This window comes from Bufo bufo, chromosome 1 (genome assembly GCF_905171765.1).
Source record: "Bufo bufo chromosome 1, aBufBuf1.1, whole genome shotgun sequence".
In the NCBI taxonomy this organism is placed as follows: Eukaryota; Metazoa; Chordata; class Amphibia; order Anura; family Bufonidae; genus Bufo; species Bufo bufo.
In genome coordinates, this window is record NC_053389.1 from 214920127 (window position 1) to 214934396 (window position 14270).

At 42.9% G+C, this 14270-nt stretch overlaps 1 protein-coding gene across 1 annotated transcript in view; it reads left to right on the plus strand.

The window, feature by feature from the left end:
* Positions 1–14270, plus strand: part of LMTK3 (lemur tyrosine kinase 3) — a 116161-nt gene that overhangs the window by 79035 nt on the left and 22856 nt on the right. The window contains exons 8-10 of the mRNA XM_040415605.1: positions 2742–2826; positions 4232–4353; positions 5626–5775. Coding sequence (XP_040271539.1) covers positions 2742–2826; positions 4232–4353; positions 5626–5775 — 357 coding nt within the window. The remainder of the gene's footprint in view (positions 1–2741; positions 2827–4231; positions 4354–5625; positions 5776–14270) is intronic.

Below are 14270 nucleotides of genomic sequence, written 5' to 3' on the forward strand. Positions count from 1 at the left end.
ACACTGTCATTATTTAGCATATGTTATCTGGCATCATAGGATCACAATCACCAATGTTGGGTATCAATTCTGATCGCTATGGGTGTTAGTCCTTATAGGGGGTTATTGTGTATACATGCAGTTAGTTATGGTTACTCACTGCTGGCTGCTCGGTTCTTGCATATCCTGGCCGTGGTGGCGTCCCACCATAGGTCAGTACACTCACCCCTGACCATATAGACCACCTAGCCAAGTCAAAGAATTAGATGATCTACTAGTTGAGGAAATAGCTAAAATGACATTGAAGGGGGAAGTTATCATTATGGGAGACTTCAATCTTCCTGATGTAAACTGGAAAACCAAAATAGCTAGTTCTGCCAGGAGTACAGATATTCTAAATTCCCTACTGGGATTATCTCTACAGCAAGTAGTTGAGGAGCCAACCCGGAAGGAGGCCATTTTAGATTTAGTATTCACAAATAGGAATTTGGTATCTGATATTACTGTAGGGGAAAGCTTGGGATCTAGTGATCACCAGTCACACCACACAAAAACAAAAGTTTTAGATTTTAGAAAAACTGACTATTCTAAAATTAGATTAGTAGTATACGAGTCCCTATCAGATTGGAACTGTTTCAATGGAGTCCAGAAGAAATGGGACTACTTAAAAGTGGCACTATTGAAGGCAACAGAAAATTGCATTAGGCTTGTCAGTAAAAGCAAAAAGAAGGAAGAGACCACTGTGGTACTCAGCAGAAATGGCCAAAATCATTAAAAACAAAAGATAGCATTTAGTAATTATAAATTAAAAAAAACGAGGATGACAGGCAAATTAGGCAGAGAGAGGCCAAACAAGTTATAAGAGCTTCTAAAGCACAGGCAGAAGAGAAATTAGCTCAGTCAGTGAAAAAAGGTGATAAGAAATTCTTCAGATACATAAATGAAAAAAGGAAACTAAAACAAGGAATTACCAAATTAAAAACAAAAGAAGGAAGGTATATGGAGAAGATAAAGAACTAGCTGACTACCTCAATGAATACTTCTGTTCAGTTTTGCAAAGGAAAATTAAGGAAAAGGACCTCAGTTAGGAAAGAAGACTAATGAATCTTTGATGCATGTGTCTTTACAGAGGAAGAGGTTCTAAGTCAGCTGTCTAAAATTAATACAAATAAGTCACAGGGGCCTGATGGGATACACCCAAAGCTATTAAAAGAGCTCAGCGGTGAAACTAGCAAAACCATTAACAGATTTATTTAACCAATCACTGGCAACAGGAGTCATCCCAGCAGATTGGAAATTAGCAAATGTTGTGCCCATTCACAAGAAAGGTAGTAGGGAGGAATCGGGCAACTTTAGGCCAGTAAGCCTGACATCAATGGTGGGAAATTAATGGAAACCATACTTAAGGAGAGATTGTGGAACATCTAAAATCCCATGGATTGAAAGATGAAAAACAGCATGGGTTTACTTTCAGGGAAATCATGTCAAACTAATCTTATTGATTTTTTTGATTGGGTGACTAAAATAATAGATGGCGGAGGTGCAGTAGACATCGCTTATCTAGACTTTAGTAATGCTTTTGATACTGTCCCACATAGAAGGCTTATCAATAAATTGCAGTCTTTGTGCGTGGACTCCCATATTGTTGAATGGATTAGGCAGTGGTTGAGGGACAGACAACAGAGGGTTGTAGTCAATGGAGTATATTCAGACCATGGTCTTGTTACCAGTGGGGTAGCTCAGGGATCTGTTCTGGGACCCATATTTTTTTATATCTTTATCAGCGAAATTGCAGAAGGCCTCGATGGTAAGGTGTGTCTTTTTGCTGATGACACAAAGATTTGTAACAGGGTTGGTGTTCCTGGAGGGATACACCAAATGGAAAAGGATTTAGGAAAACTAGAGGAATGGTCAAAAAATCTGATAACTAAAACTTAATGTTGATAAGTGCAAGATAATGCACCTGGGGCGTAAAACCCAAGAGCAGAATATAAAATCAGTGATACAGTCCTAACCTCAGTATCTGAGGAAAGGGATTTTAGGGGGTCATTATTTCAGAAGACTTAAAGGTAGGCAGACAATGTCATAGAGCAGCAGGAAATGCTAGCAGAATGCTTGGGTATATAGGGAGAGGCATTACCAGTAGAAAGAGGGAGGTGCTCATGTCGCTCTACAGAGCACTAGTGAGTCCTCATTTGGAGTATTGTGCTCAGTACTGGAGACCATATCTCCAGAAGGATATTGATACTTTGGAGAGAGTTCAGAGAAGAGCTACTAAACTGGTACATGGATTGCAGGATAAAACTTACCAGGAAAGATTAAAGGACCTTAACATGTATAGCTTGGAAGAAAGACGAGACAGAGGGGATATGATAGAAACTTTTAAATACATAAAGGGAATCAACCGTGTAAAAGAGGAGAGAATATTTAAAAGAAGAAAAACTGCTACAAGAGGACATAGTTTTAAATTAGAGGGGCAAAGGTTTAAAAGTAATATCAGGAAGTATTACTTTACTGAGAGAGTAGTGGATGCATGGATAAGCCTTCCTGCAGAAGTGGTAGCTGCAAATACAGTGAAGGAGTTTAAGCATGCATGGGATAGGCATAAGGCCATCCTTCATATAAGATAGGGCCAGGGACTATTCATAGTATTCAGTATATTGGGCAGACTAGATGGGCCAAATGGTTCTTATCTGCCGACACATTCTATGTTTCTATGTTTCTAATCCTTTTAATTGATTTTATTTTGCTCTATTACTCAGTGATCTTGCCCTAAGAAACTGCCTTCTCACCTCTGACCTCACTGTCAGAATTGGAGACTATGGCATATCTCACAACAATTATAAGGTCAGTAAAAAGTTTAATGTAAAAGAGGAGCTGTCATCATTCCTTACATATCTGTTTTAGTAAATACTTTTATTTCCCATAAAATAACATTTATAGAACATCTTTGAATTGTAAGTTGTGCAATTTCTCTGTCTTTCCTCCTAGAAATGTATAAATAAATTGACAACTGGGCATTGCCAGTCCCTTGCCAGTTCCCTGACTGCCCCCCTACACTATACGCAACCAGTATGCCACATGAAGGCCTCAGAAGACAAAAAGCATAGATACCAGTTCAGGCGCAGGGGACTGCCAGTGCTGTGCCTAATTTATGACCAGGTGAACCCCTCATCATAAATTAGGTGCAGCATCCGGCCACGCATGGGATTATCAAAGACCAGTATATGATAAAGCAAGCCGATTATTTGTAATGTAGTTTATTATATAATGTATAGAATTTAGGTTTATCATTATTAAAGGGGTTGGCCCATCATAGATAATGGGGGCATATCGCTAGGATATGCCCCCATTGTCTGATAGGTGCGGGTCCCACCTCTGGGACCCACACCTACACCGAGAACGAAGCGGGGAAAGGTGCATGTGCAGCCGCCCTCCACCTACACAGAGAATAAAGCGGGGAAAGGCGCATATGCAGCCGCCCTCCATTTCTATGGGGCCACCGAAAATAGCTGAGCACTGGTTTGGCTATTTCTGTCGGCCCCATAGAAATAAATTAGGAGTGTTGGCCGCCTAAGCGTGGTCCGCTCCGATTCACTTGTACTGTATGGGGAGAACGCTTGCCGGTGGCCTGCCACTGCTCTCCCCGCTCTATTCTCGGCGTAGGTGTGGGTCCCAGAGATGGGACCCACACCTATCAGACAATGGGGGCATATCCTAGTGATATGCCCCCATTGTCTATGATGGGACAACCCCTTTAAATCGGCAGGACATACTCAAGACGATTGTGCTCCCATATCCTCAAGCAGGCAGAAGTAAGCACTTGGTGCTGGTGCATTCAGCAGTCTGATTTCAGGGTTTAAAGGGGTTGTCCGGAATTAGAAAAACATGGCTGCTCTCTTCTAAAAACAGTGCCATATGTGTCCATGCTTTGAGTCTGCTATTGCAGCTCAGCTCAATGGAAGTGAATCAGGCTGAGCTGCTTTACCAGACAAAACCTGTGGACAGGTGCGGTGGAGTTTACAAAGCAGCTAACTCCTTCAAAAGTATCATGTCATAGACATTCTGCGTAAGTTTAAACGATTTATAGGCAAGACAATTTTAACATTTCACTAAATCTAGTCTAGACATAGAAAGACTTACATTTATATTTCTTTATTTCCTTAAAGTTCTCTCTAGTACAACATGTTCCTTGCAATGTGCTATTAACAGGGTTAAGACGAATATGGTAGCTTATTTTATTTGCATGTAGGAGGACTACTATATCACTCCGGATCGTCTCTGGATACCATTACGTTGGGTTGCTCCAGAACTTTTAGATGAAGTTCACGGAAACTTAGTTGTGGTAGACCAAAGCAAGGAAAGCAATGTCTGGTAGGTCTCCATATTTCTTCTCAACAATTTTATTCTGCCCTAGATTTCTTCCCTTGTTTTCTTTGTAGACAGTTGATCTCTTTCTTGTACACAAGTAACATATGCAGATGTAATGCATTATTTAAGACAGTGGATCAGAAGATGCCTATTTATTATCATTCTGTATGCTGACAGACCCAGAAATGTCCTCATTTACTGTAAGTTGTAAGGAATAAGCAGCCGCCAGCATACAAAGGCATGAGTCTCTTGTGGTTTTCCCTAGGAGGTAAAAAGTTACAGGTGTTGTCCCATCAAGACTAGTAATGAGCGGCATAGGCAATATTCGTTTTCGTGATATTTTGCAAAATTTTTGCATAATATTAACAATAAATTAGCGAATTCTAAAATTCGTGATCTCGTCTTTATTTTCGCGATTGCGCAAATCGGCACTAACGATGCGCATATTTTTTGCACAATACATGCAACATCCCATTTTATGAGGTCTGTCGATATTACTGACTGGTGCACTAAGTATTGTTGTGATATCACAGCACTATGTCTGTAGCATGTATGTATGTATGGACAGCAGAGAAACTGTAATTCCTATCACACTACCTAACACCCTGCACTGGAACCTATCAGCTACATTATATCACTATCTAACCTACACTGACTATCTCCCCCTAACTATCTGTATTATATATATAAGCTTAATAACTATCTAATATGTAATTGGATAAGGAATAGGATCCAGATGAAAGCACAGGGCACAGCAATGACACTGCACTTTCTCTCAGAACTGCAAAAAACAGCAGAAAATGGCAGCTGGGGAGGTTCTTATATGGTAAAGAGGTAGCTCTGACAAAGATATTGCAGCCTTCTCATTGGCCCACAGCAAGAAGGGAGGTTACTGATGAAAAAAATCTAGAATATTCACAATTACGAATATATAGCACTATATTATACATCTTTGGGAATTCTCAAAGTACCGATATTTGCTATAGAAATTTGCAATTAGAATATTCGCGATCAACACTAATCAAGACTACCCCTATTAGGGCATGTGGATATCGTAGCTTGGGAACCAGAGCAATAACCATTAAACAGCAGTGGCTCTTACTCTAGCAGACTGAAGCCGTTTACATATTACATGGACCATCATTCATCTGAATGCCCTCCATGTCATGCCAGCACTAGATCTACTCTGCATCGGCTGCGGCAGGGAAAATGCATTGCTGCCCATGGCTTCCCCCCAGTTGTTTCCGTACTAAAGTTTTTTGTACTTCAATACAGGTCTCTAGGAGTAACAATGTGGGAACTCTTTGAATTTGGAAGTCAGCCATATCGCCATCTATCAGATGAGGAAGTCCTAGCTTTCGTAATTAAAGAACAGCAGATGAAGCTGGCCAAACCACGACTCAAGCTACCCCACTCAGATTACTGGTAAGAATATAATTCAGAAAGTAACCTATATACAATTAGAGATGAGCGAATCGAAGCTGACGAAGTGAAATTCGATCAGAACTTCAGGAATTATTTATTTCTTAACGAATCGCAATTTTTTTAAAAATGGCTGCTACACATGTTAGGACATGGAGCAAGGAACTCTGGGAACGAGGGATTACCCACAATGCCATGCATGCAGCCAATCAGCAGCCAGCCAGCCCTGTGATGTCACAGCTAGAGATGAGCGAATTTCCGGTTATGAAATTAGTTTGCGATTCGTTTACTAATAAAAGGTGAATTGCGTTATGGATTCCATTACCACGGACCATAACACAATTCTATGACGGAATGCATAACGGAATAAAGGCATAGAAGTCTATGGGCTAGTTTTAAATTAGAGGGGCAAAGGTTTAAAAGTAATATCAGGAAGTATTACTTTACTGAGAGAGTAGTGGATGCATGGAATAGCCTTCCTGCAGAAGTGGTAGCTGCAAATACAGTGAAGGAGTTTAAGCATGCATGGGATAGGCATAAGGCCATCCTTCATATAAGATAGGGCCAGGGACTATCCATAGTATTTAGTATATTGGGCAGACTAGATGGGCCAAATGGTTCTTATCTGCCGACACATTCTATGTTTCTATGTTTCATAACAGATCCGTCCGGTTTCCGTTATGCAGAGTGGACTCCCCTGCATAACGGAAATGGGATGGATCCGTTTTTCAGCCCATAGACTTCTATTATGACGGAATGAATAACGGAATGCCTCTAAAGGCATTCCGTTATGCATTTCGTCATAGAATTGCGTTATGGTCCGTGGTAACGGAATCCATAACGCAATTCACCTTTTACCAGTAAACAAAGTATAAACAAATTTCAAAATATGAAATTCGCTCATCTCTAGTGACAGCCCTATAAATAGCCTCAGCCATCTTGGATTCTGCCATTTTCCAGTGTACTTAGTGCAGGGAGAGACGTTAGCAGGCACTAGGGACAGTGCTAGGAAAGACTTGAAAACTTATATTTTGCTCAATAGAAGTTCAGGGAAAGAGCATTAGAAGTGTAGGGAAAGGACAGGGAGGAATTATTCCACAGTATTGAAGCAGAACAGGGTTCAATAGGGGTGTTTACAGCCTAGGTAATAGGAACAATCCTATTACACCTTGCTGCACTGACTGCGGATCCAAATCTCCATTATACTGCTGCTCATTTCAGGTTTGGAATTCCTCTGTAAGGGCTCTTTCACACGAGCGGATCCCGTGCGTGGAATCCACTGCGTGAAAGAGAGCCAAGCCCTGTTCCGGACAGCAGAGACATTGAGCATCAACATGATTGATAATGCTCCGTTCCTCTCTGTGATCTTTTTACTACAACATCATGGAGACAACTTTATCTCACTGTAATATTGTAGTAAAAAGATCACAGAGAGGCACGGAGCATTATCAATCATGTTACTGCTCCGTGTCTCTGCTGTCCGGAACGGGGCTTGGCTCTCCAGCAAACCGTTCTTGTTATTGGGGTCTTACTAGCCTTTGTGCGGTGCAGTTATATATATGGTATGTTCTAAAGCTTTTTTTTAATCGTGTATTAGTGGGGGGGGGGGGGAGTGGCTTATTAGACGTTGTGTGTTAAAGTGAGAGAATTACAGCCCTTTTTGCGTGTATTAGGCTAATTTCACACTAGCGCTTTTTGTGGATCCATCATGGATCTGCAAAAACGCTTCCGTTACAATAATACAACCGCATGCATCCGTCATGAACGGATTCGGTTGTATTATGTCTTCTATAGCCATGACGGATCCGTGCCAGATTGTGTCAGAAAAAACTGATCCATCCCCATTGACTTACATTGGGTATCAGGACGAATCCGTTTGGCTCCGCTTCGTCAGGCGGACAGCAAAACGCTGCAGGCAGCGTTTTGGTGTCCGCCTCCAGAGCGGAATGGTGACTGAACGGAGGCAAACTGATGCATTCTGAGTGGATCTTTTTCCATTCAGAATGCATTAGGGCAAAACTGATCCATTTGGACCGCTTTTGAGAGCCCTGAACGGATCTCAGAAACAGAAAGCTAAAACACTAGTGTGAAAGTAGCCTTAGTGGCAAAAAAAATTATATTTGCCGTTCACGGCTGCAGTTATATGTTCTAAAGCCTTTTTTTGTCGTGTATTAGTGGGGAAAAAGAAAAAAGGTTTATTAGCCGTTGTGTGGTGAAGTGAGAAAAATACAGCCCATTTTGGCATGTATAAGTGGCAAAAAAAATTTGATTTGCCGTTCACGGACGCAGTTATATGTTCTAAAGCCTTTTTTTGTTGTGTATTAGTGGGGGGGGGGGGGAAAGGGGCTTATTAGCTATTGTGTGGTGAAGTGGAAAAATTACAGCCCTTTTTGACGTTTATTAGTGGCAAAAAAAGTATTATTTGCCGTTCACGGGTGCTGTTATATGTTCTAAAGCCCTTTTTGGCGTGTATTAGTAGGGGAAAAAAAGAGGGCTTATTAGATGATGTGTGTTGAAGTAAGAAAATTACAGCCCTTTTGGGCGTGTATTAGTGGCAAAAAAAAGTGTTATTTGCCGTTCAGCGGTGCAATTATATGTTCTAAAGCCTTTTTTTTTCGTGTACAATGGGGGGAAAAAAGGGGGCTTATTAGGCGTTGTGTGGTGAAGTGAGAAAATTACAGCCCTTATTGTCGTGTATTAGTTGCAAAAAAAGTATTATTTGCCGTTCACGGCCGCAGTATGTTCTAAAGCCTTTTTTGCAGTGTATTAGTGGGGAAATAGTAAAAGGGTTTATTAGCCGTTGTGTGGTATAGTGAGAAAATTACAGCCCTTTTTGTCGTGTATTAGTGGCAAAAAAATTATTATTTGCCGTTCACAGACGCAGTTATATGTTCTAAAGCCTTTTTTTGTAGAGTATTAGTGGGGGGAAAATAGGGGCTTATTAGCCATTGTGTGAGGAAGTGATAACATTACAGCCTTTTTAGCGTGTATTAGCGGCAAAAAAAATATTATTTGCTGTTCATGGCCCCAGTTATATGTTCTAAAGCATTTTTTTGTTGTGTATTAGTGGGGGGAAAAAGGGGCTTATTAGCCATTGTGAGGTGAAGTGAGAAAATTACAGCCCTTTTTGGAGTGTATTAGTGGCAAAAAAAATATTATTTGCCGTTCATGGCCGCAGTTATATGTTCTAAAGCCTTTTTTTGCCGTGTTTTAGTGGGGGGGGGGGGGGGGGTCTTCTTAGCTGTTGTGTGGTGAAGTGAGAAAATTACTGCCTTTTTTGTCATGTATTAATTTCCTTTTTATTTACTTATTTGATCTAACAGTATGCCAGACAGAGAAGTGACAGGGCTTGCACAGGGGAGGGGCACAAGCCTAAATGTTTCTGGCGCAGGCGCAGGTCTCAGCAGTGTAAGGGGGCGTGGCAGCAGGGGTCACTTTGAGAGGCCTGAGCTCCCAGTGTTAGCTAGCGGTCGTGTCTTGACCAGCAACCCAGCGGTTCTTGAATGGTTGACTTGATCTTCGATTTCGTTACAAGTGGCATCAGACACCCCCAACCAAGAGTCGGTGGGGTCGTCAGACACAATTCTTAATTGGCATGGCCCGGGCACAGGCCCTGTGCCCTCATCTGTCCTCATACTGCCTCTGTCATTTTCTGTTCCCTCAGCCAGAGAAGTACTATATGCTGTGGGCTCAGCTTAGCTATACAGCGAGGACAAGCTACTAGATGACAGTCAGCAGCTACTGCTCAGCCAAGATCCGGAGGAGACATCTGCCGCTTCCTCCGGTAGGCGGGCAAGTAGTGATGAGGAGAGTGGCGTGGGAGCTGGTGTTGCGAGCGGTCAGGCTCGTGGCTCAGAGACTGGTGAGGAGGACATCAGTAACGTGCAAACAATACTTAATTATGATGTAGCTGATCGCAATTGGGAGCCGGTGGATGAAGAGGCTTCATCATCATCGGGAGAAGAGGGTGGCAGCTTGCGCCTGAGGCAGCAGTGGAGCCAGCAAGTCGGTAGCATGGCCAGGAGTCAGCAGGGTGTAAGTAGTGGGAGGTCGGGAGCCAAACATGCCCAGGGTAGACCACCCACTTTGCAGGAGCCTACCGGCCCGGAAAGTAGTGGTGGAGGGGTTTACAGAGGCAGTGGTGGTAGCAGTCAGTCAGTGCAGAGTGTTGAGGGTAAAATCACCTACTCAACGGTGTGGCAGTTTTTGTTAAGCCGCCGGGGGAGGTGAACATGGCCATTTGTCGAATCTGTGGGCAGAAGGTGAAGCATGGCGAGGGTGTCAATGTTGGCACCACGGCCCTGCGTCGACATATGGAGCGTCACCATAAAGTGGCCTGGGAGAACCGTGGCTCCAATGTGGTGGTCCAGCCTGCCGCAGCAACCGCTGCGTTACCCAGTAGCACGCACCCGATTTCAGGCAGTCAAGGCTCCACCACCTCAACCGAAGGAAGTTGTCTGTCCTTCCCATCATCTGCTGGTCCTGCTCCTCCTCCTCCTAGTCAGTCATTCCATCCATCAGCAATCGATCACCGAAGCAATTGCCAAGACACAACAGTATGCGTGCACTCATCTAACGGCGCAGAAGCTGAACATGCTCCTGGCCAAGTTGCTGGTACTGCAGTCCCTCCTTTTCCAAGTGGTGGACTCTTTCAGAGAACTGATGGCTTCTTCCGAGCTGAGGTGAAGAGTCCCAAGAGTTGCCGAAAAGGCAGTACCAGCCCTGCACACATATGTAGAACAGAAGGTGGGCCAGTCCTTGAGCCTGTCGGTGTCTGCCAAAGTGCACGTCAGCGCCGACATGTGGAGCTATAACTGCGGTCAAGTACAATATACTGTATGTCCTTTATGGCCCACTGGTTAAATGTGGTTCCTGCCCAGCCAAACCAGCAACTTGGCCAGGTGACATCGCTTCCGCCTCCACATTCTCAAGCCGTTGGTCCTGCGACAATGTCCACCTCTGCCTCCTCATACTCCACCTTGTGTTCAGCCTCCACTGCAGGGACAATTCACAGTGCCCCATCAGAATATGGCGGTGTCATGCTGTTCTGCACCTAGTTTGCCTGGGCGAACAGCATCACACAGGGGAGGAACTGCTCCACGTCCTTCGTCAAGAATTTGAATCCTAGCTTTCTCCACAACAACTCAAAATTGGAACCATGGTGAACCATGCTGAACCATGAGCCATCTGCAAGACATCCTAAAAATGTCCAGGAAACTTTGCATACACTTCAGCCACTCGTACACCGCCAAGCACACCCTGCTTGAGCTACAGCGGCAGAACGGCATCCCCCAACATAGCCTGATATGCGACTTTTCCACCCGTTGGAATCCCACTTTTTTTTTTTTTTTTTTTAAATAAATTCTTTATTATTTTTCTGAACCAAAATGTGAATTCAGTTACATATGATATATAAAAGGAAAAAACACAGGTAATATACGCCAATTCACATACTTGACCCTTTTATACCCACCCCTTGATTCACTGCGGCGGGATCCAACATGTCCGGTTGCTACTCGTGGTCATCCCCAAATACCACGAATAGCCAAGCTCTTTGGAGCGAAACCTGCCCCTTCCAGGGCTACTCTGCTTTTCGTACGATTCTTCTGTAAGCATCAATAGTGTCTATCTGAGCCTTCCACTCGGAATAAGTAGGGCTATTTTTTGTGCCCCAATATTTGAGAATCAAGGCCTTCGCAACTATGAAGCTCTCCAAAGAGATTCTAATCTGATAGGGCGTTAAATCCGTATGGGTAAAAAAAACTAATATTGCCTGCATAAAACAGTGATTCAATTTGATCTTATGTCTACTGTATAGGTCTTCGTAAATTCTAGTCCAGAATCTATTTATTTCTGGGCAGTCCCATAACAGGTGCCCTAGACCAGCATTTTCGGCCAAACATTTCCAACACGTGTCCCTTCTTTCCTAATATATTTTGGCGAGGAAGGCAGGGGAGTAATATAAGCGATGTACAATCCTGAACTGGATTAATCTATATTTGGGAGATATCAATGCCTTTTTTATATTTCGGTATACTATATCCCAATCAACAGTACTTCCTTTACCTAATTCAGCTTCCCATCCTCCCTCGCTTTTAAATGTTATTATTTCTCCTAAGCAGTCCCGAAATCTACGATATATTTGTGAGAGAGTGAGTTGTGTATTCCTAAATTTGAAACAATAATCTAAGAAGGAGTTTCCCCTAGTAATCAGGGAATCTTTATCCTGAGTGTTCATATATGCGTGTCTAATTTGTGCATATCTATATCTATCTAGAAAAGTGACGTTTGTATCTTTTATTAAATCATCAAAAGAGATGATATGTCCGTGAGATATTATTTGGTTTAGACGATTAATACCACGTGAGTCCCAATACTTATAATCATCAATTAACCTAAATTCTTTTAAATTGTGATTGTACCAAAGAGGAGTAAAAAGTGTGGGGCTGCTTACACCCAATATCTTTTTAGCTTTGTTCCAAACCTTATCTAACGTGTCGCTGATTAAGCACTGTTTTTTCCTTTTTCCCGGATGCCCGGTCTCCAAGATAGAGAAAATGTCTCGGTATGGCCCCAAAAAATCCCTTGAAAGGATATTAAGCAGCGTCACAGACTGGTGACCCCCGCCCCACCCACCACCTTATCTGGGCTGAAATATAGTATCCCTGCAGGAATGGAAGGGAAAGCCCACCATCCCTCTCAGAGAGACAAAGATATTTTTGCTTAATTCTAACCCTTCCCCTCCCCCAAATTAGCTCATTGAGCAATCTGTCTAACAGCCCAAAAAAGGAGTCATCAATCCATATAGGACATGCTATCAAGGGGTATAGGGCAATAGGGAGGACCACCATCCTGACCAGTGCAATCCTTTCTGCCTGTGACAAAGGTAACTTCTGCCAGGTTCGAATCTTTTCCTTCACCTTGTTAATCATAGGGGTTATATTTAAGAGGTTATATCTAGTCAGATCTGCGCCAATTCTAATACCCAAATATCGAATAGAATCGGTAAGGCCGAGTGGCTTAATTCCCAATACTCCATCGGGGGGAGTTCGGACTAGGGGGAGGAGTTCAGATTTATCCCAGTTCACTTTATAGCCTGATAAGGCCCCATATTCTTCCAGAATATTAATCAGGGGTTGAATGCCCTTCCATCCCTGCCTCAAAAAGACAAGGATGTCATCTACGTACAGGCTAATTTTATCTTCCTCTCCTCTCCCTCTAAAGCCCATGATCTCTTTAGACTGTCTGATTCTACATGCGAGAGGTTCCAATACCAGAGCGAATATCAAAGGTGAGAGGGGACATCCCTGCCGGGTGCCTCGCTGTAAGGGGAACTGTTCTGAGTCAATCCTGTTTATTTTAACGCTGGCCGTGGATCCAGAGTATAACAGCTTTATCCATTTAGTAAAGTGTTCACCCAAATTCATTCTAGTCAGGGTCTCCCATAGGAAGGACCACTCCACCCGGTTAAAGGCCTTCTCGGCATCCAAGGACAGGATGGAGCGGTCCTCCCCATCCCCAACATATATATTAAGAAAAGCTCTACGGATGTTCGATTGTATATTCCGTTTTAGGATGAACCCTGTCTGATCCGGATGGATCAAGCAATGTATGACCCCCCTCAACCTATTGGCTAGAAGTTTGTCAAGTATTTTGTAATCAGTATTGAGTAATGAGATTGGGCGGTACGATCCAACTTTAGTCCCATCTTTATCCTTTTTTTAAATTAGAGAAATAGAGGCCTCCCTCAAAGAGGGAGGGAGTAAGCCATTCTTCCAAGACTCATTAAGCATCTGAAGGAGGAGAGGCAATATCTATTTACGATGTACTCTATAAATTTCAAAAGGCAGGCCATCTCGGGCCAGCGCCGTATTGTTTTTTATACTGTCTATAGCGGCCTCCAGTTCTAAAAGAGTTATTGGCGAATTTAATTTAGTACAGTCTTGGTCTGAAAGGGAAGGGAGTTCCACTTTGTCCAAAAAATGAGCCGGGGCTCCTCCCTCCACCCCAAGATCCGACTGGTATAGTTTAGTGAAATATTCTATAAATGCGGATTTAATATTAAGGAAGTCATTGGTTAGAGCACCAGAAGGTAGCTTAATTTGCTTTATCGGGATTTGGGTCTTTTGGTTAGCGACTACAGATGCCAACAATCTGCCTGTTTTCCCTTTTTCAAAAAAATCACGTTGTCCTGCGAAAAATGCCTTATGTTGCGCTTTTTCGTATAAAAAAGTCTGATGTTCCCTCTTCGCTTCTATTAATGATAATCGGACATTTTCCCTATTCTGTCTAGCCAGCTGAGCCTCCAAAGTCTCAACCCTCTCTGCCAATTCTTTTTCCGTTTTGGCGTATTCCGCCCTTTTCTTTTTAATTCTCTTACAGTATAACCCTCTTATCATGGCCTTCAGGGAGTCCCACACAAAATGTATATGTGTGGATCCATAATTTAGTGCCCAAAATTCTGAAATATCCTCCCCAATCCTTTCTTGGTCCCCAAC